The 21,254-nt window shown below is 37.2% G+C and overlaps 3 protein-coding genes across 5 annotated transcripts in view; 1 reads left to right on the top strand and 2 right to left on the bottom strand.

The window, feature by feature from the left end:
* Nucleotides 1-4,542, bottom strand: part of GATD3 (glutamine amidotransferase class 1 domain containing 3) — a 10,642-nt gene extending 6,100 nt beyond the window's left edge. Inside the window, exons 1-4 of the mRNA XM_087966809.1 lie at nucleotides 4,353-4,542; nucleotides 2,235-2,287; nucleotides 1,403-1,516; nucleotides 457-579 (exon numbers count right to left, since the gene is read on the bottom strand). Coding sequence (XP_087822935.1) covers nucleotides 457-579; nucleotides 1,403-1,516; nucleotides 2,235-2,287; nucleotides 4,353-4,484 — 422 coding nt within the window. The 5' untranslated portion in view covers nucleotides 4,485-4,542. The remainder of the gene's footprint in view (nucleotides 1-456; nucleotides 580-1,402; nucleotides 1,517-2,234; nucleotides 2,288-4,352) is intronic.
* ICOSLG (inducible T cell costimulator ligand) overlaps nucleotides 1-21,254 on the top strand; it is a 57,257-nt gene that overhangs the window by 30,592 nt on the left and 5,411 nt on the right. For 2 of the 3 annotated variants that reach the window (XM_087966803.1, XM_087966807.1), the window contains one exon: nucleotides 1,162-1,466. The exons of the other annotated variant lie outside the window; for it this stretch is intronic. In XM_087966803.1, the coding sequence (XP_087822929.1) occupies nucleotides 1,162-1,223 (62 nt within the window). In that variant the 3' untranslated portion in view covers nucleotides 1,224-1,466. Of the gene's footprint in view, nucleotides 1-1,161; nucleotides 1,467-21,254 lie in introns of those variants that run through there. 3 annotated transcript variants of the gene reach the window in all.
* The window catches only part of PWP2 (PWP2 small subunit processome component), a 28,210-nt gene continuing 13,674 nt past the window's right edge, over nucleotides 6,719-21,254 (bottom strand). Inside the window, exons 8-21 of the mRNA XM_026674034.2 lie at nucleotides 21,075-21,218; nucleotides 20,297-20,367; nucleotides 19,072-19,208; nucleotides 17,429-17,577; nucleotides 16,312-16,459; nucleotides 15,465-15,615; nucleotides 14,281-14,461; nucleotides 13,432-13,579; nucleotides 11,756-11,864; nucleotides 10,908-10,973; nucleotides 10,007-10,225; nucleotides 9,367-9,517; nucleotides 8,085-8,159; nucleotides 6,719-7,550 (exon numbers count right to left, since the gene is read on the bottom strand). Of these exons, the coding sequence (XP_026529819.1) occupies nucleotides 7,394-7,550; nucleotides 8,085-8,159; nucleotides 9,367-9,517; nucleotides 10,007-10,225; nucleotides 10,908-10,973; nucleotides 11,756-11,864; nucleotides 13,432-13,579; nucleotides 14,281-14,461; nucleotides 15,465-15,615; nucleotides 16,312-16,459; nucleotides 17,429-17,577; nucleotides 19,072-19,208; nucleotides 20,297-20,367; nucleotides 21,075-21,218 (1,906 nt within the window). The 3' untranslated portion in view covers nucleotides 6,719-7,393. The remainder of the gene's footprint in view (nucleotides 7,551-8,084; nucleotides 8,160-9,366; nucleotides 9,518-10,006; nucleotides 10,226-10,907; nucleotides 10,974-11,755; nucleotides 11,865-13,431; nucleotides 13,580-14,280; nucleotides 14,462-15,464; nucleotides 15,616-16,311; nucleotides 16,460-17,428; nucleotides 17,578-19,071; nucleotides 19,209-20,296; nucleotides 20,368-21,074; nucleotides 21,219-21,254) is intronic.

Below are 21,254 nucleotides of genomic sequence, written 5' to 3'. Positions count from 1 at the left end.
ATCAGAGACATACATACACATTCCATAGCATCCCACTGCTCTCCTCTCCACATCTGCGCATCAGACACAGGGCCCAGCTGTTCCTCCTCTTCCTCTTCAGCCACCTCCGGACCTGGGGGCTGTTGCCTCTCCACCTCGGGACTGATGGATGGCTCAGGCTCCACCTCTGTCTCTGTCTCTGACAGCTCCATTCCCTCTTCTCCACAGAAGATTGCCTTAAGATTGGCCTGAATCCCAATCCGCCTCCTCTGATTTAGCTACTGGAGGGGCAGGCCACAACAGGACCGCAACTTTTAATTCCATTGTTCATGATTTGAGAAAGGATATTTAAAAGTATGTTTTATTCATTTCAATTCAGGGTTGCAGTCAGAATTTACACTGCCTGCTATGTCATTTAGTCACATCTAATTAGAAAGTAGTGGTAACATATTGTGGCAACTTATAGAATTAAATACTCACAGATTTTTAGCAGCTCCAAAGCCTCCAGGAAATACTACCGCATCATAGTCTCTTGCAGTAAGTCTAGCCAAGTCAATAATTTTCCCACGAGCGATCCTTGCTGATTCTGTTAAGACGTTTCTTAAAAGAATATAAATATAAATGTTTTTTGGGCATCCAATTTTAGAGTACTGCTTATCAATAGAGTTTAAAAAAAGAACAGTGTGCCTAATTCCTTCACGTAACAAAAAACTTAAATTATGTTAAAAGTGGAACTGAATGGAATTTTAACAGAATCACCACATTAAGTCTCAACCCCTTCTTCTTATACTACTTGATAGTACTGAAGTACTTGATAGTACTGAACAAGCTTCTTGAATAAAAAGCGAAACGTCTTCAAGGAAAAAACAAAGTCCAGTTGTCTTTCGAAAAAGCACCTTTGGGGCAACTTGTTAGTAATTGCAGAGTTACCAAACCTATTTCATAAGCTATGACTTGATTCCAGAACTGTGATCAGAATATGGGAAAAAACCTCTACCTCAAGAGAAAATGCTTCCAGTTTACAGTTATCTCATGCAATATTTTAAGCTTTTGAACTCTGGTGTTGAAAAAGACTTAAGAACACTATGGACAGCCAAGAAAACAACAAATAAGATTATTGAACAAATCAACCAGAGTTCTCACTCAAGGCACAAATGATAATTTCAAATTAACCTACTTCAGACACAAGAGAAGACCCAGCTCTCTGGAGAAGTCTCCGGTGCGTGGAAAGGTGGAAGAGATGAGGACAACCACCAGAAACTTGATAGATTGTTACACTGATGAAGGGGGCACCATTAGAGGAGCTGAAGAACTAGGTTAGGGATAGATCATCATGGAGAAAAATCTAACTATGTGGTCACTAAAAGTCATCAACAACTTGATGGCACATCATTAATCAAGCATATATTTTAGTAATTCTTACCTCGATTCCCTGTCAGCTGGCTGCCCTCTGCTGTGATCAACAACATGCATCTGAGAAATATTTGGGGCATACATGTCAACATTGGCTCCTCCTCGGCTCAAATGAACCATTATCCTACATATAAATTTAATAAATTATGATTTGTCACATATTCAGCCAGATGTTGTGGATTTGTTACTATTACTATAATTCATCACACGGTTAGCCAGGAGTTTAGATTGGTTTTGGGATTTTTATCAAGTCCTTCCCTTTATCTGCCTGGGATAGGCAGATATTGATGTTTGACAGCGTTAAAGATATCATCACAGGATGCAAGCTGTTCCAAGTAAAACTACTTCTTGCAATTTACTGATTTTGTCAATGCAGAGGGGGTTCAAATGGTGCTCTGACATGTTTAATCCTACCTTCCAACTCAGCCTGCCCTTCCAAGGCGCCTATTAATATTGGTAGTATCTTTGCTCTCTTTTGCCACAGTCTTTCTATTCTCTAGTTCTTTCTCTTCTATTCTGCTGTCTCCAGGTATTGCCATGTCCACTATCCAGACTTTTTCAGTATTTATTATCATCAAAGTATAATAAAGCCAGAATGAGCCTAAATAAGTACTCCATTAAATGCAAGATTAATTTAAGATGAAATGTTATTTTATTTATTAATGTTCTGCAACTCTCATGTAGCGGTTACTAAGTACTGATAGAAGGGAGAATGACATTCCAAAATATTCTAATGGAAAGTCACTTAATGCTGTAATGCTTTCTAGATAACTGGATTATCTATCAGTCAGCTTTACTTATGGCAATGGAGGTTGTCCTACAATGTTTAAAAATACACTTACGCAGCGGCTTCATGGATTTCAGTGCCATCATAAACACCACAACCAGAAAGAACCTGTAATAAGAAATAAAGATCAAATAAAATAGCCTTTTCTAGATACCTCCTAACCTTGCTAAATTTAATGAACTTCAGAGATGATAGAAATAGTAGCCGGATACAGCTTGAAGACCACAAAAGGTTATGAACCAACTTAAAAGAGGGAGCAAATATATCTGGAGATAAAATAATACACCCAGTCTTACAGATTATTTGCTTATACAAGTAATGTACATTATTTTATTATATAAAGTATATATGAAATATGCGATTGTGGCATTTTGTACTTTGCAGTTTTGTATGGAAAGTTCTAATGATTTTAATAATTTCTCCATTTCAAGAATGGTAATTTTCCTAAGAAAAAAAATTGTTAGATATCCAGAAGCAGTTTATAAACCACAGAGAAGCAATGAATGAAGCAGCAGGAAAGATTTGATTTCCTTTCCTTTATTAATTTGTTATAAGACAACTATATTATTATATCTTAAATATTTCTGACATCTACATTCTGGTCTCGTATGTCTTATGATAAAGTAGGAGCCCCTAAAATTATGGAAACAGAACAATTAAATGAACCAGCATTCAAAAACAGGACTTTTTTGGGGGGGAAATATTAGGTGGGATTAAACCTATTGGTAAACCTATTGTAAGTCTTACCTACAATTTTTGCTTGTTTTCTGCCTCAAAAAAGGTAAGGCAGAAATTCTGCCACATTTTCTACAATACTGGAGGCTTGATAGCACAATGTAAGCTGCAGGCTGTTCTAACATGTACGTGGATGGTCCCAGAATGCTTAGACCTGTTCTCTTATAAAGAATTGAAGATACAGTTACAATTTAATAAGAAGTTCAATCAAGAATAATAGCTTACTTCTAAACTGATTTATATAGTGTTATACTGGCACATGCTCCTTTATGTAATACATAAATATTGTCTATATACATAAAGTGTGTCAACAGAGAACAATTAAATGCTTTTCAAGTCTGTGACACCTTGGCCACCCCAGTGTAAGTAATCTGTAGCAATACAAACAAGAGATAGCTTAAAAGACTAATACATAACATAGCACAATATTTTGAAGATTAAAATTAACCCCATTAAACATAAATCTTGAAGATACCAGACTGTGCAGGCAGAGAAATTGGAGCAGAAATGCCTAACTCTGCCTCCCTAGCCCACAAGAGCTCTCCAGATGCTGTAAATCAACTATACTTTTTAAAGTAATAGGCCATTTGATGAAACACACTGAATTCTGTTGCACTTAATTTTAATCCAGACAAATTCTGTTTTGTCCCTCCACTCACATTTTTTGTCCTCTTTCTGTAGCCCGAGACGCTGCATAAAGTTGAGAGATAATCTTTAAAAAATTGTGCACTCTGCCATTACAAAGCTGATCTGCAATTGGATGCCCAGGTTTCAGCCATTAACGTCAGTAGGTGATTATGAGCAAGTTACTAACATAGCAAATAGACACTTCATATAAGTGCTTTAAAAGGCAAATGAGTTTAAATACAAATTACTCTCAAAAGTAACTAGTAGAGTTACCACTGGGGTTAACTCAGCTTCCGGATGATTGCAGGAATACACATACATATGAGTTGACCCAGTGGTAACTCAACGACTTACTTCTGGTGTGATTTGTGTGTCAGGGGATATTTAAATTCGTTAGTCTTAAAACACTTATATTAAGTGTCCATTTGGTATATTAAAAAATAGTGAGCAGCTTGACATTACCTTGTGAAAAGTCGTGCGACTTCTGGACTAATCCTAGGATTCCTTCATTCCTGTGACTCCCCAATGGCAGAGTCAAGCTAAAGTCGGCCAGATACAGTCACGTTACATAGCTGTGTGGAGTTTCACTTGTTACCAATCTTTGGCGCCCCTCTCTCTCTCACACACACACGCACCCATCCCACACACGCACCCATTCGACTCCCCAATTGCGGCAGACTCCCAGCCTTGGAAAAATGACCCAACGCTGCAGTGTTTGGTTTTGCCGCCGGACGGAAAAAGGCTACGCTTCCTCCTCCTCCTCCTCCTGGCAGCCATGAGGCTGCCGCCTTTGCCGCGGAGGCGAACTCACCACAGCTACTTTAGCCCCATGGCAGTGCGCCGAGGAGTGAAAGGGCGAGCTGGAAGCTGGGGCTCCCTTCGAGAGCAACAGCACCGAGGACAGGAGAGGCGAACGGGCGTTCAGGAATTTAGCAGCCCACATCTCGACTCCGGGAAAACCGAACCGCTGCCACCGAAGCCTTGTCAGTGACTCCTCCAAAGGCTGAGTTTCAGAAGAGGACGCCGCAGCGCCACCTAGAGGTCGGAGGATTTATCCCATGTCACTGCCTTGTAACAGCTTAGGTCGTTGCCGAGAGGAGCAGCTTGATGTTTGGCGTTGTGCGAGCTCCTCAAAGTGCAACGTAGCGCTGTCAGACCAGCTCCACGCCAATTCTTCGGTAATGCCGTTTGGGAGGCGGGGAAGGGAAAGCAACACGTTCAGCTGCGCATTCTATACAAACCATTCTGATAGTTTGTATAGCGAACCAACCTGGTGGAATTGCCGATCGCTGCAGCTTTGCACAACCCCTTGCAGCACTATAAAAAATCCATGTATTCATCAAACCAATTTGATTGGTTCTGCTCATCAATAAACAGTCCTTTTTTCCAATCAGCTGCCATTTCCAGCTTCTTTCTCTCGACTTGGAACTGGGATAGGCTGAATGAGTGACCAAAGTCATGCAGCCAGCTTTCATGCCTAAAATGGCACTAGAACTCACAATCTCCAGGTCTCCAACCCTATTATCTTAACAACTACACCAACTTTTGATATTCATTTGTCATCTCTTTCCAGCAAAGTAAGCCACATTGTCCCACTTGGTTAAGGAACAGAAACACTATTTTTATAGGGCCTCCAGGGATTTTAGAACTAATTTCTTTTATGAACAATCTAATTTTTTACAGAATCAAAGAGCCTTCACCTCTGATGCAGCGAAAACTATTCATTAAAATAACTTGATTCTTTTTCTATTTAGCTGAGAATTCATATTATAGTGACATCTGTATCTTTCCACCATATTGCACTAATTTCACTTAATATAGTACTAAAAAACAAGGTAAGGAAGTGAGATGGAATAATTACTCTGATGAATCAGAATGACATGGCCATCCATCTAAAACAAAAAAATGTCTCAAAAAGAAATCAAAGTTGTTTTTAATGATTATATTTTTATTCCCAAGGATACACATATTTTCTTATCCAGCAAAATAACATAATATTGCGAGATGGGAAATGCTGTTATTCTACTTCATGAAGCAAGTGGAATAACTTTTTGATGAGGCCTGATTGGTCATATCTCCCAATTTATCATTTTCAAATATTCAAAAATATATTCTATATTGAATGGTATTTTGTCTTATTTTTTTTATAACTACTTTTTAAATAAAACAGGACTCAAGGGGGAGGGGGAAAATAAGCTAGCCCACAATTCCAGAGCAACATATACAAATAACTTCATTTATTCTAGCCTAAAGCATTTTTGTTATTAAACCAGTAGAATTTCTTCATAATTTCTATTCAGGCTATATCAAACAAAAATTCCGAAGCATAACAGATACACTATCACATACTAACAACAATGATTTTTATAATATATGGAGTCCAAACACTTCCTGTTAAACTTTGATCAGATTTTCAATTATTTCAAATAAAAGCTTTTGGTGAGCTACCATGGTGAATAGAACAGGACACACTGCAACTGAGTAATGTTCAAATGCAAGATTTGGGCTACCAAAATCTCCCTGGAGTAAGAAGAGATCACAAGATCACCATATGTACTATGGATAGCTGGGGTGTTGTTGTTGTTTTTTTGAGCAGATGGCAAGAATTGCCTTTTTGCAGTCAGCTTATAATTGGCTGAGTGTCGCAGGATTCCATCATGCTAATATAATCTATGCAAACTCTTAAGTTTGACCCAGGCTCATCTCTTAATCACATTTATTTTTGTTGTTGTTTAAAGATTAAGAACATTCAGACTGGCAAGTTTTATTGAAATCATTGGGTGAGTTTTTCTACAATCCTTTTTAAAAAAAGTTCAAAGTTTAAAGTTTTGTAAGAAGAAAACATTGTAGCATTTAGAGCAAAAAGATTCTTAATGTTAGCTTTAGAATTGCTTAAACCAATTAAGGGCTTAGATGGACTTTGAAGTTAACTGAAAGGATCTTTCTTTTCTAGTGTTTCTAGTGTTTATGTTTGAAAACACTAGAGGGCATCAGATAGTTCCTTTAAAAAGAGATTTTTAATAAATGGATGCAGGAAGAATTCCGGTTATTTTTACCTTTACAAAAGAATCAGAAGGTGTTAATGAAGAGGGACAAGTTCTGTTGAATAAAACTGAAACTGATTTGTAGGTGGACTAAAAAAATAATAACTTACAAGAAAGAGATGGAAATAACAGATTTGCAAATGAAACTGGCCGATGGTTTAATCATTGAAATCAATATATAAATAATAAACTAGAAAAGAGATCTGGGTAATTTTTTTACACTGAATTTACCCAAGTGTTTTGCTGAAGTTTCCACACAGGAATTACAGACAGTAGATTCACAAAAACACCAAGAATTTTGAGAGAAGAGACAAGTAAGTTTCTACAAAGGATTTCTAGAAAATCTGTGGTTATTTTAGGACAATAAATGATTTTTGGTTGTTGTTTTTTGCAAAAAGTATAAGTCTGAATCTATTCAGTTCATTTTTTTAGTCCTTGTGTCTCCATTATTCCCCAATATATTTTATTTAATAGAAGTGATTTTATATAAAAGATCATTTAAGTAATGTGTAAATCACCAACACTGTGAGCATCAGACATGGGTAGGAACACTTATGATTCATGCAGTCTACAACAAAATTACAATACATGTCTAACTGCAAGAAAAAAGTCATGATTAGGATTTAATGACCATAGTTGTCCAGCTATTCAATTACTGAAAAAAGTGTACAAAAGATAAACTACTTTTTCCTAGATGCATTATTTCACATTCAAACCATCTATTAAAAAATAGGCCACTTCAAAGGGCTATGAAGTTCTCAGTGAATATCACTGTTTAAATTTACACATGGAAAAAAGTGTCATATTTCTATAAATGTACAGCTGATTCTTCCATAAAATCCTCACTACTGGAATCTTCCAAATTTTTCAAATCATTGTGTTCAGAATCTTCTGCTCTGCGTTTCATACCCCGTTGTTGTGAAATAGAAAGAATGTATTTCATGTTATAACAATTCCAATCACAACTGCAGAAAGAAAAACCATCATAAAAATAAGTCAAAAGCAATGCTAAACATATACAGTACAGCAAATAATCAGAGGCAGTGAAATATATACATCGCTCAATTATTCAACGCATCATTCAATATTCTGAAGCAATCTGAAGTCATATGATACAATGTGCTACAATGTGTTATTTATACATAGTTTCTGATCAAATGTACAACTTTCCTTTCCGCTTAGTTACTTCTAGTTGCAAGGTATTCCATAATATCCAATACTAGAGTAAATCAGGCAAGCCTGTACTTTTTCTGCTGCCATTAGAAAATGTAGTTTTTGATATCATATGTATGGACTGTTGTTCAAAACAGTAACTTTGGGCTACAGAGAATAAGAAAAGGCCCAAAGAGAAATGAGACAAAGCTGGCACTTACCCAGATTACAACCTGCCGTATGTAATGGGAAAAAGGGGAAAACATGCTTTAAAAATAAAATGATCTTATAGTGCAGCTTTTTTATTCTCCTCAATTAAGTAGAATGGAATCAAACAAAATACTTACAGTTTAGAAAGGTCTTCAAAATGCTTCTGAATGCTCTTCTGAAGAAACTGAACAATAGGCAGCAGTTTTTCTGATCTGCAAATGGACAAAATAGTCATTTTATAAATGAGGGCTGTGCAAAGCTCTTGAAAAAGAAACATTAGTATAAAAACTTTAAAACATTAAAACAAACATCCTTTGCAAGATTTTTATTTTTTTTAATTGAATAAAGCATTAAAAACAATGAATGTGGTGTGATCATCCTGACTATTCTGCTTGTCATTCATATCTATCGTACATAACATATAATACATATTTACATAGCATATACATTTATACATCAAAAATTTCCCATATTTCTAGTCTACTATCCTAACAACCTTATCTTATTTTAATTCTCAGTCCTTCCTTTTTCCCCACTATTGATAAAATTTATCTCATATTTTGTAATATTCAGTCTCATCCTTATTTTTAATAGTTAATTTGTCCATTTCAGCGCATATCCATATCTTTTTAATTATTTCACTTTCATCAGGAATTTCCATTTTTGAGCATAAGCTAACCTTGCTGCCGTAATCACATGTATTATTAGATACATCAACTCCTTATTATATCTCTCTGTAGTGATTCCCAGCAGGACAAATTCCAGTTTGTACTCAACCTTAAATTCACCAATCTCTTCTAACTATCTCTGAATCTTATTCCTGGGCTTTCCTACACAACCACTATATATGATAGTATGATCCATATTCTTGGGTGCATTTCCAACAAGCAGGCGATACATTTTGATTCATCTTAGGATTTTTTTTTTTTACCTGGATGTACATTTCAGAGTAGTGAAAGTATGCACATGCAAACGCAGCAAAAAATGTCAAAACCATAAAAATGGTGAAGAATGCAGTTGCTTCTTGGTGCCAATGCACATTTTTTTCACAACCCTGGAAATAAGTCCTAGAAATGCTAAATATAAAAGCCCAAATGCTAATTTATATTTAATTTTCAAAATATTAATGAGCTTGAAAAAGTATCTTTAATGTATTACCAATAAAATAGCTAGTAGTTACAACAGACATACAGCATACATGTTGCAACCTTTCTTGGATACGGCAGTTTGAAGCATATCTGCTGCTTCCCTTGTATTCCAGTCTTCAATCAAATCACCAAAGCCAATGAAAAAAGAATGGAGTTTCACTGACATTCTAACTACTGGCCTTTTGATGGTAGATATAATTCTACTTTTAAAATTATCAACTAATAATATGTATTCTCTCTTTTTCAATCATATTAAGCTAAGTTCACTAACCTTGTTTTTAACTTGCATCCATGCAGCATGAGCAATTTCTGAGTCCACACGAGATAGAATTCCAAGTGACGAGATTTCTCAAAACAAGATGCTAAAAATTCTAGGACTTTTTCTATGTACAAGTCTGGAAGCGATGAGCAGACTATATCAACTATTTTTTACAACAAACAAGAGGATGTATTAGTTGACAACAAATGAATAACTATGTCAAAACAGTTCACTTGTCATGATGTGCAGAAGGAAAATGTCTGCATTTTTAGCAAAGGAAACTGAAGGCAAGGAAATGCTATATTGCATGACACAATTCCTTTAACCAAGGAATAGTCTTGGATTCACGAATAGTCTTGGATACAAACTGCCTCACAAACACCTCTGTGTTTGTCTACCTTTTGTGTTGCTAGTTTTATGCTTTTGTGGGGGGTCTTTGCAGATGACATATCCACTGGCTGGGCCGACTTTTTGTCGTGTGATATTTAATAATTCTCCTATTCACTTAAAACACTCAAATTATTCAAGATATTGTATTTTTCCTTCTCTTTAGCACATACACACACATCAAGTTTTGCTAACAACTTAGAAATTTAGGAAATTTTGTTTTCTGCAACCATCACATCACACTAGTAATAGTAGTCCAGCTTACTTTCATCATAGGGCACAGTTTCTAGAACCTCTTGAATCATTTTCTTCTCATTTAGTCGAAAAGCCATGACAATAGCCTTAGTGTACTCCTTTTGGGTCAATACTTTACGAATATTTCTAGGAGTAATGTCAATTTCTAAGTCAAATGGATCAAAGGTGAGACTAGAGTCCAAAGAGTAGATAAGAAGACCTTCTGTAGTGGTTGCTGCCCAATTTCTTCCTGAAAGAGAAGTACTGTGATATTAACTAAAACTATGGAGATGTGGGAGCAGGGGTGGGATTCTATAGAACCGGTTGTTATGATTCTGCGCAGTTCGGAGAACCGGCAAATTGTGCCCTTAGCTGGCCCCTCTCCTCGCCGCCCAGTCAGTCCTTATTGCACATGTGCAACATCGCGCGCATGCCCGACATCGCTGACTGCATTATTCCATGCATTATTCCATGCCCAGTCACTCCATGCCCAGTCACTCCCAGTCACTCACTCAGCATACCCCCGCCCCCCCCTCCATTTTTTGCCTTCCTGGGCCCTAGGAAAGCTTCCTGGGGGCAAAGACACCTCTCCAAGGAGGCTTCCCTGATGCCCAGAAGGCCCCAAAATGGAGCGCAGGGGGGTCCTGCGTGCCCCCTCATGCTCTGTTTTTTTCCTTCCTGAGCCCCAGGGAAGCCTTCTGGGAGCAAAAAGGCCTGGGCTTCCCTGAGGCCCAAAAAACGGGGGGAGAAGGGTTGCTGCAAAAAGAAAAGAAGAATCCATGCCCACCCAGTCACATGGCAATGTCCACCTAGCCATGCCCACAGAACCGGTTGTTACAAAATTTGAATCTCACCCCTGTGTGGGAGGATAGGTGGACAGACAGAAATGAAGAACATTTTTCAAGTAACGAAAAGAACCTCTAAAAACCTACCAGTAGGTGAGAAGCGGAGGCATGTTACTCTTATTTCTGGTTTAAAATGCCGAGAACTCATATCACCTGAAAAGAAAGCAAAAAGCAACATAATTTCCTACAATAATTTCCTTGTACAAACCAGTGCTGACACCGTAAATTGATTCTTTCTACAAAAGAAGTATGGCAAGAGAAAGAACCACACAGATACATTTACATTTCTTTTCTTTAAAAAACTTATTATTGGACAGGGCATTTCCTCCATCAATGTTCCCGCACCCAAACCATTACCACCCTGGGAAGTAAATGACTGTCCTTGTTCAACATATTAACCAGTACAAATGTTTATGTGATGCATACAATTGTTACTATCACAGCAATCATTTGGAACATTTACATTTGTCAGTTGCCAACTTTACAAACATTTAGCAAGCATACTGGGATCATAGTATTTATTGATCAAGCCGATTTTGTCTTGTTATGAATTATTCCAAATTAATTAAATTCAGGCAACATAGGGAGGGTGGGAGTAGCGATACATACACATAGTAAGGGCAGTAGTGAAAACACTAATGTTATTAAGTGCAAAAGTTGCTAAACCTTTGAATTAGCTAAAATAATCAGATAATGAAGAAAAAATGTCATAAAACACTCAATACAATGAAATATTTTCCAACGGCCATAACCTGGGGGAATGCTTCTCATTCCTCAGTAAAGACACTGGCTGATCTCCAAACTAAGATTCAATCATTTTGTCAAAATGAGAGGAAACAAAAGGACTAGTTTAAAACTTTGCCCTTTTCATCAGGAAAATTTAAATCAATCTAATACACATGATTTGGAGACCTTTATTTAAAATTAACTAATACCTCTCTTAACTCCTGGAAGAGGAATGATAACATCATCATCGTCCCCATTTCCTTCTTCTATTAATGCCATGCTCCCAAACTCAGTCATCTTCCTGCGATCCAAATATTCCTGTAAAATAAAACATACAACAACATAGCCAAAGACACAAATTTAAATTTCTCAGTCAAGTAATACCGTATTTGCCGGGCGTATAAGACGACTTTTTTGCCCTGAAAAACATGCCTCCAAGTGGGGGGCGCCTTATACGCCGGGAGGACTCGACTCCCACTTCGAGCTTGAGTTGCAGCCGGGAGGGAGGCTGGGGGGAGCGGGTGTGTGTGTGTGTGTGTGTGTGTGTGTGTGTGTGTGTGTGTGGCGGGTGTCACTCGCCACACGCTGCGCAACCTTTCCCCTCTTCCTTCCTTAGCGGTGGGGAGGAGAGGATTCAAGATCCTCACGTGCGGCGTACTTTTTTCTTTTTCTTTTTTCTTTTTGCACGCAGGTTTTGCATGCGGGCGGCTGTAGGTTAAGGATGGGGAGCCCCGGGTGAGTTATCAGGTTTTACGGTGCTTCCAACATGTGCGAACGGTGGGAGAGCGGAGAAGAGAGCGAGCGAGCGCCTGGCTGTGTGAAATCCTGCCGTCAAAGCAACAGTGGGGGAGGCAGGGTATAAATTTACCAGGTTAATGTAGCAATGGTGATTAATGCCCAGAACATTGTTTGCGGGTATTGGGGTGTGTGTGTGTGTGTGGTGGTGGTGAGGAGAGGTTGTCCTTTGAATGCGGAAAAGTAGGTGTGACCTTGTGTAGGAAAAAATAAAGAGATCCTTTTAGCGTGTTTGGCTTCTTTGCCTCCCCTCGTCGTTTTGATGTGGAGATAATGGCCTTCGGGCGGAGGGGAAGAAAACTGTAGCTGGATCATTTCAAATTTCACTTACTCTCCTGCCTCACTTCAATATGTCTGAGCGACTCCAGATACTGGAAGACTTTTTGAATGAAAGTGTTACCTCCATATATTTTTTTAAAGAGGGCCACTTGGGGAAAAAAAAAAAAAGATTCTAAGGAATTCCTTGTTTCTTGATTAAAGAGAAGGCATTGAATATACTGTTCCTTGGCAGCCTTTTCAGTGTCCGGTTTTTGGTGTGTGTGTGTGTGTGTGTGTGTGTGTGTGTGTGTGTGAGAGAGAGAGAGAGAGAGAGAGAGAGAGAGAGAGAGAGAGAGAGAGAGAGAGAGAGAGAGAGAGAGATCAGCTGTATTGAGAAGAGAATGTTTCCTGTGTTCTCATTTTATTTACAACATATTTTACGCTTAATGGTAAGCAATGAAAAATATTTTTAAAACTCATTTCTAAACTCCATAGCTATTGGCATATTCTTGGTTCAAAATTGGATTAGCTCATTTCAAAATTGTCCAAAGCAGAAAAAAGTGCTCAAAAAAAAAAAAAAAAAAAAGTGCAAAAGTGGAAGGTGTGTGGAAGAGGGGTAGTCTTATACGGCGAGTATATAACAAACTCTATATTTTGAGTGGAAATGTTAGGGGTCGCCTTATACCAGTCGTCTTATACGCCGGCAAATACGGTACTTTTACTATTAGCATAATTTAAAAATAATGTGTGGCAAGGCAAATAGCAAAAGTGACCATATTTTTATTTCATAAACTTACAAGATTTATCCCATACATACAACACACATACTAACCTCCATTGCATCTAAGGAAAGATTGCAAGATATTTCAAACTTTTTAATGAGAATCTGTTCCTTGACATGATAAATACAAACATACTTTGACAGACCTCCTGCCAAAATACACTGGCCATCAGCAGAATAGCACAGACTTGTAAAAGATCTGAAAAAAGAAGTTCAAATCAGTAATTTTACATGTATCCCAAGCTCGGTAACCACAGAGTTTATAGTTCTCACCCCTGAGCAGTTACTCTGGAATAATTGCAGCCTGCATCCTATATGATAGGGTTGGGAATTTTTCAAGCATAATTTTGTGCGATAATCCATACGTGCAGATATATTTTATTTAAATCTTACTCAAAACTTGTGAGATTTGAAAATCTAAAGAGATATTTGTAAAAAAAATATCCCCATGTAAAATTCAAACAAATTGAACACATTCCTGACTTGTTCACTTTATTTCTTTATAACCTTTGTCGGTTAAAGAGATATAAAAAGGTGGCTGGTAGATCTCAGAAAATCATTCAAGGTTATGTTTCAAATAAAGCTTCGGTTGAACTAAATCTTCAAGATTCCTTCCAACCTTTACAGTCCATGATTCTATAAGTTTCTTCTAAGGGTTCCACCCAAAATTTTATATTTTCATATTTTCTCTCTGGCTGGAAATTGATTTAAATAAATACCTATAATTTTAGGATTAAATATTCAAAAGAAAACCATAGAAAGCATGCAAAGCAAATCTCTGCACTCCAATACTAAAATAAGCCTATAGTAATAAAACTCGAACATTCAGATAAAAGATTTCACCAATTATAATAAATACCAGTACAGGAAAAAAAAGATAAAAAGGTCATGAATACCCACTTGCCCTTAGCAGCTTGTTTGGCAGTTATTTTGTCCAGTTCTTTCCTCCCCATTTGAAGGTCATGTCGCCCCATAATTGATCCTGTTTGCATTGCATTTTCATGATCCCAGAAAGTGATCTGCCCATCCAAGGAAGCTACGGCAAGCTCATTGCCATCCGGACGAAAAGCAACAGCAAGCACTGCAAAGAAAATCCAAGGCAAACTTTATTTAAGTTTTGTTCCATTACATGCATTTTGATTGCATTACCTCCCTCAAACAATTATCAGAGACCAATTGTTATATTTTAAATTTCCACAAACATAGATTCCAGAGTTTGTAAAGATGGTCCTGTTTCTTATACTAAAACACATGTGCAACACGGAAAGTTTTAACATAGTCAATATAATTTCCCATCTGATTAGTTGGTGGTTTGTGTAGCTATCACCCACATGATATTCAGAAAGGCAGTGAAAGCATAGCTGTTCTCACAGGTTTTGGGACAGAATGGTGGTTGAGTCCCTATATATGATATTTTATCATTATTCAGACTTTGCTTTCTAGATGCTTTTACACTGTTCCTTGCTTTACATCAGAGGTGGTATTCAGACAGTTCTGGAGAACTGGTAGCGGAAATTTTGAGTAGTTCGGAGAACCGGTAAATATCACCTCTGGTTGGCCCCACCCCCATCTATTCGCTGCCTCCCGAGTCCCAGCTGATCGGAGTCCCAGCTGATCAGCTGGGTCGTCTTTTGTTGCCCTGCACAGGAGAACGGAGCTGGAAAGCAAGTTAGTGGGATGGGAAGGAATTGAGATTTTGCAGTATATCCTTGCCCTGGAGTGGGGGTGGAAATGGAGATTTTACAGTATCCTTCCCCTGCCACACCCACCAAGCCATGCCCACCAAGCCACGCCCACAGAACCGGTAGTAAAAAAATTTGAATACCACCACTGCTTTTACATTTTTAAATATAAGCCACTCAAGAGTTATTGGAGTTACGCAACCTCTAAATTGTATTAAATAAATAAAAAAAGTAAAACTCAATTCAGACTCATTAATAAAAATTGTGTCACAGGGAAGTTTTTGTTCCAACACCAGTGCTCTGAGGTCTCCATGCAATTTGGCTTCACTCCATTCTACTCCATAATTATTGCAAACATCACTCAAACAAGATAAAAATAGTCATACATTTCAACAGACTTACCATCAGAACTTAGTGTTAGCGTTTCTTTGGTCCTCCAGCTATCTAGCATGTCCCACAATCTGACTGTTTTATCCCAAGAGGCACTTGCCAGAACACACTTCACTGGGTTAAAACACAGACTACTGATGGGGCCTTCATGACCATCTAATACCTAATGAAAAAAGTATCTATGTAACAATGGAGAATTATAATAAAAATTCTTGAAATATATTTATCAGTATTCAACCAAGGGGGACATTTTATGTGTATGTTTGCATTTCATTTTATGCACTTTTTTCTTTTTTTGTCTTTGTTTTGTTCTTTGTTCTTTTCTTTCTTTTCTTGGATTTTGTATTTTAATTTTGAAATAAGTAAAACACTTATAATTAAAAAAGGAAATCATCATTTATTTTATCTATGGGCTACTGAAGAGTCCAATCCAATCCTTACAAAATTGCACCACCTTTGGGTGCTTGGCACCTGACAGTTACAATGTCCTGCAGTCATGTGATCATGATTTATAACTTTCCCAGCAGGCTTCTGACAAGCAGTCAATGGGGGGGAAAGCTCTATTTGTTTAACTGTGTGATTCACTTAACAACAGTGTGATTCATTTAATGACCATGATGATTTGCTTAATAACTGTGGGAAATGGTTGCAAAATCAGGAGTTCTATAACTGTATCTGGTTTTATTTTTTTCACATAAATAATCTGCTTAAAAATTCACAGGAATTCAATGTTTGATTTTAATAATCACTTCTACTAATTGTACTAATAAGACCTCATCTTTAAGGGCAACACTGATAAGAGTAACATTTGTGTCAAAATGGATTACTGCAAGCACCATAAAAAGTGCCTATGTCTTACATCTAAAAGTCGTCCACTCTGCACAGACCACACAAATACTTCAAAAGAATCCTGGGAACCAGCTGAAACGATTTCTCCACTGGAGTCTACAGCTAAGCAGGAAAACTGTGTTGGTCGCGGGGAAGTGAAAGTGCGGAAATTGCGGTACCTATCGCAAAAGGCAAGAATAATATATAAAACTATTTTTTAGACTTAAGTTAAAAACCCCTAAATGCTAGAAAAGAGCAATTAATTACATAAAATGTTTGACTAGGATTTTAATTATGCTTCTACACAACAACCTAGTATAGGTAGTTCTCAAGTTACGAATGTATTGGAGCCTGCCCATTCCATTTGTAACCCAAGGATTCATGGGAGTGAATCTCATACCTTGAACGGGATCACTCCCTTCTTTTGTCCACGCATTCACTAATCAAATGCAAGGCTTGTTAAGTGCACATGTATTTCAGGGTGGGGAAGACTGGGGGGGGGGCTAGTAATGGAACAGGCCACCTGCCTAAGACCACCCAAGGCCTCCCCAACCCACTGAAATACCTCATGCTCCCCAAAATTGCTTCTCCTCCCAAACCTGCCACACCAGGTCACTTACTGTGTGAAGATCTAACAAGCAGTCTCTTCTCCAGCCTCTCAGCTACGCATGTCCCTCTGCAACTCCGTTTTGGTGTGTGCAAGCCTCTCCTGGCACTCTGCTGGCCAAAATGGAGCTTCGGAAGGGCAGATCTGCTCCTCCTAAGCTCCATTTTGGCCAGCAAAGTGCAGAACGAATGTTGCAATGTTTGTAAGGGCAAACAACTGCCCTGGTGGTGCAAGATGCATAGTTTTGGGACTTGTTCATAAACATTACGGGGTGCTTATTGTGTAACTTCGAACATTTGCTAAGGGAACACTCATAACCTGGGGATGTCTTCTTCAATCAGGGAACATGATTTTTATAGGGGAGGCTTCCAAATTAGATTAACTAATACAATTAGATTGACACAACTGTTAAAGAGAACACAATCTAACTGGTTTAATGGAAAATTGCATCTTGAGACATTAATAAAGAATACACTAATCTTCCAATGTCTATTCCAAGGTGGACAAAACTAAAAGTAAGCAAGTAAAATAATAAGCTTACCTGTGAAGATCAAATGCCCGCACAGTTCCGTCAAGAGAAGCACTCAAAACAACATATCCTGAATTGGTAAATGTTACAGCAGATATGACGCTGGTATGCTCAGTAAAGGTAACAAAGCAGAAGCCACTGCTGGTATTCCATACTTTCACCTGAAATGGAAAAAAAAGCTCTACATCAGCTTGAGATAAATTAAACCTTTTCAGTAATTGATTAATGATTTAATTTGGAGAGATTACTATTGAAAGAACATTCCAATTCACCACCTTTAATAATTACCCTGGCAGGGAGGTTAACCAATCATATTTTCAACAAAAAAATATAGAATCATCTCTTTAAAAGCAGGTATGCCCATAAGTTTCACCATTTTTTATCTTAGTTTTTCATTTTTATCTTACCCTTTTTATATATAACTCAAGGCAAAAAACAAACCAGATGTCATGCAATTCTGCACGAACCAAATATTTATCTTTTTAAAAAATAGAACCAGTCTTTTATAGCTCAACAGGATTAAACAAACATATACGACATATTACTTTCTAATCCCTAGGTATATTGATTAGAGTTGGGGAAAAACCACTCTACTCTAGAAAAAACAAAACATCAATTTATAAGAACATGACCATAACCCAAGAGATAAAATTAGACCCTATCATTCCAATGTTAAATTAGCAGTAAAGTACTGTATATATTAACAGTAGTTTAATATTATATATAATAGCATACTCAGCATTTTTATAATGCTGACTTCACAAAATGTTATTTATAAGTAAAGTTAAATTTAAAAATTTAACAAAAGACTGAATTAAATGTTTTATTGTTTTCCAATGGTTCTGTATTGTTAGTATTTTTTTAAATCCCACAATTTATTTTAAATATCACAAATATTTTTAAGATTTAGTATTCCCAAAAAATTTAATATATGCACATGCTAAATTGTAATTTTTAATATGCATGATGAATTATGAAACTGCATACTTAATTTCTGACAATTAACATGAAGATATATTTTTGTCATAGTCACATTTATTTCTACATTGTTTTATATATTACTTATCCTTAAATACACTTAATAATATTTAGTACAATAACTACTGTTTGATTTCCTTAATAAGATTGTTTTGATTTGTCAAAGATAATCTCATAGGTCTTGACAACTGTGATTTGTTAAGGTTAATCTGACTAGCACTTGGATGGGATAACAAGATACAGGCTTGACTGGAAAATCAGAAAATATATTTGAAGAAGGCAATGGAGAATCATTTCCATATTCTATTTCTAACAGATTTAGCAAAAGAATGCAACAAATAATGGAGAAAAATAACCTTGATGTTTATCTCTGTAACATAAATATTTAAAAAAATAAGTCATTTTCCTCAGTGCAAATTCAAATTACACCAGTGATTGCTGGTTCTTAAACTGCCCTCTCATACTTATCAAGTATTTCATGCATATTTTTTTTTTAAAAAAAAACCATTTTAATGTGATTTCTGCATCCAAAACAATATTGTGATGTTAGGTATTTTAATTGTAGAATGTTAACGTAATAGGTCACCCATTTAATATTATTAACAAATCCTTTCTTGGTCTTCTGAAACTATATACTAAGACTTTTTAAAAATCAACATTTTAATCAACGTACTTACTTTTCCATCATCCCCGCCAGTAACTAAGTACTGCCCATCTGGTGAATATGCCAGTGATACCATGCTGTTAAAATGGCCTTGCTGTTTCAGCACATAGGACTCACTTTGCCATTCCCAAACCAAGAGCTGTCCCAGACCTGTCAATAAACAGAAAGGAAATGTGGATCAGTGGAGATCTCTGAATGTACCAGAAAGCGTCTTAACCTTGGTCAAACAGAGAGGACAAATGAGGAATGAATCACAAATATTTTCACTGCTCCTTCATTTATTTCTAAATCATTCCTCATTGAGGAATTCATTAAGAGGGTTAGAAAGATTGGACAAGATGTATTTGATGAAGAGGTAATGAAAGAAGTGAAAGGTTTAATAAAACAAAAGGGAATGTTTGAGTTGGAGACATCATATACACAAAATTTATTTGCAAGGATAGAAAGGCATGGAGAATTACAATTTTGGTACAAACTTAAATTAGATACATTTCCTTTCCTATTTTTTCTTATATTATGCCTTAATTTCTTTCTCTCACTATTTTTTACATTCTTTCTCGGCTTTTGTTTACACAGCTTTATACTAAAAGAACATGGCATCCTGGGTATGAATATAGGCACCGTATTTTTTGCTCCATAAGACGCTACGAACCACAAGATGCACCTAGCTTTTGGGGAGGAAAACAAGAAAACAAAAAATCTGCCTCTGCCTCCCAGCGCCAGCACATGCCTCGTCAGGGCTCTGCTCCTCTGCTCTTTTCAGCCAAAAGCTTTTGAAGCTACGGAAGAAATTTCCCATAGGTGAGGCTGTCCCCACAATGGATTTTTTTCTCCTGGGACCCGGGTCTATTCTATTGCTGCCACCACCTAATGCCGCAGTCACTGCTAGCCACTGCCACCTATCCACAGTTGGATTGGCCTCCTGGAATACTGCCAATCAGCTGTTCCAGGAGGTTATCGCCGCCACTGCCATTCGCAACGCAAATGGTGGTGGCAGCAACAAGCAGTTCGCGGCTGCCTGTTGCTGCCGCCTCCCAAACCCTCTCTCCCCCGTGGCCCGTTCTGTGACGTAATATTCAGTCCATAAGACGCACAGACATTTTCACCCACTTTTGGAGGACACAAAAGTGTGTCTTATGGAGCAAAAAATACAGTATTTATGTACAAATCCAACTATTATTTTAACACTATTACATAAATAAGCCCTCCCAAATCCTTAGAATATCTTAGTTATGAACCTGCACATCCAAAGGCAATCCAGTCACTGGTACTGTTGATGGAAATAGATGCAATTCTATGGTCTGAAATGCTGAACAAAATGAAGAAAAAATTAAATACAGGTAGTCCTCGACTTATAACAGTTCACTTAGTGATCGATCAAAGTTACAACGGCACTGAAAAAAGTGACATGACCGTTTTTCACATTTATGACCACTGCAGCATCCCATGGTCATGTAATTTACATTTGGATGCTTGATAACTGACTCACATTTATGAAAGTTGCAGTGTCCTGGAGTCATGTGATCCCCCTTTGCAAGTTTCTGACAAGCAAAGTCAGTGGGGAAACCAGATTCATATAACACCCGTGTTACTACAGTAATTTAATAGTAACAACTGGAATGATTCATTTAACAAATGTGGCAAGAAAAGTCATAAAATGGGGCAAAACTCACTTAATACATTTCTCATTTAGAGAAATTTAAATTTTGGGCTCAATTGTGGTCATAAGTTGAGGACTACCTGTAGATCAAAAACATGTCTTTCTCTGTGTGTATATAAAATTAAATATATTATTTCAAGTACTCGCGGCATCACATTTTCATCACGTGATGTATCACAACTGTTTTCCCCTTCGCTAAAATAGGGGTGGGCATGGCCAGCATGTGATGAATCTGGCCTGCAGGCCGTGAGTTTGACACCCCTGCCCTAAACAAAAGATGTTTTTAAAACTGATGAATTATTATTGCTTTAATACTATATGTATCCTCAATGTTTAATATTAATATTAACATTAACCTTAAAGAATGGATGAGATTGAATTCTGGAAGCTCATGAAGATGAAAAATTCCAGAAGCAAATCCAGTGACCAACAGATGGCTTTTCTTGTGATAAGCTGCAGCTGTCAGGGTGTTAAAATCTCCTTCTTTATTAAAAAAGTATCTGAACACATAAAGAATACAAAAATTATCAGATGCA

Source organism: Notechis scutatus, chromosome 5, assembly GCF_049901735.1.
Source record: "Notechis scutatus isolate UNSWTSFEM ecotype Mainland chromosome 5, rNotScu1.2, whole genome shotgun sequence".
NCBI classification, from domain to species: Eukaryota; Metazoa; Chordata; class Lepidosauria; order Squamata; family Elapidae; genus Notechis; species Notechis scutatus.
The sequence above is the reverse complement of the archived record's forward strand: the minus strand, read 5'-3'. Positions and strand labels throughout refer to the sequence as shown.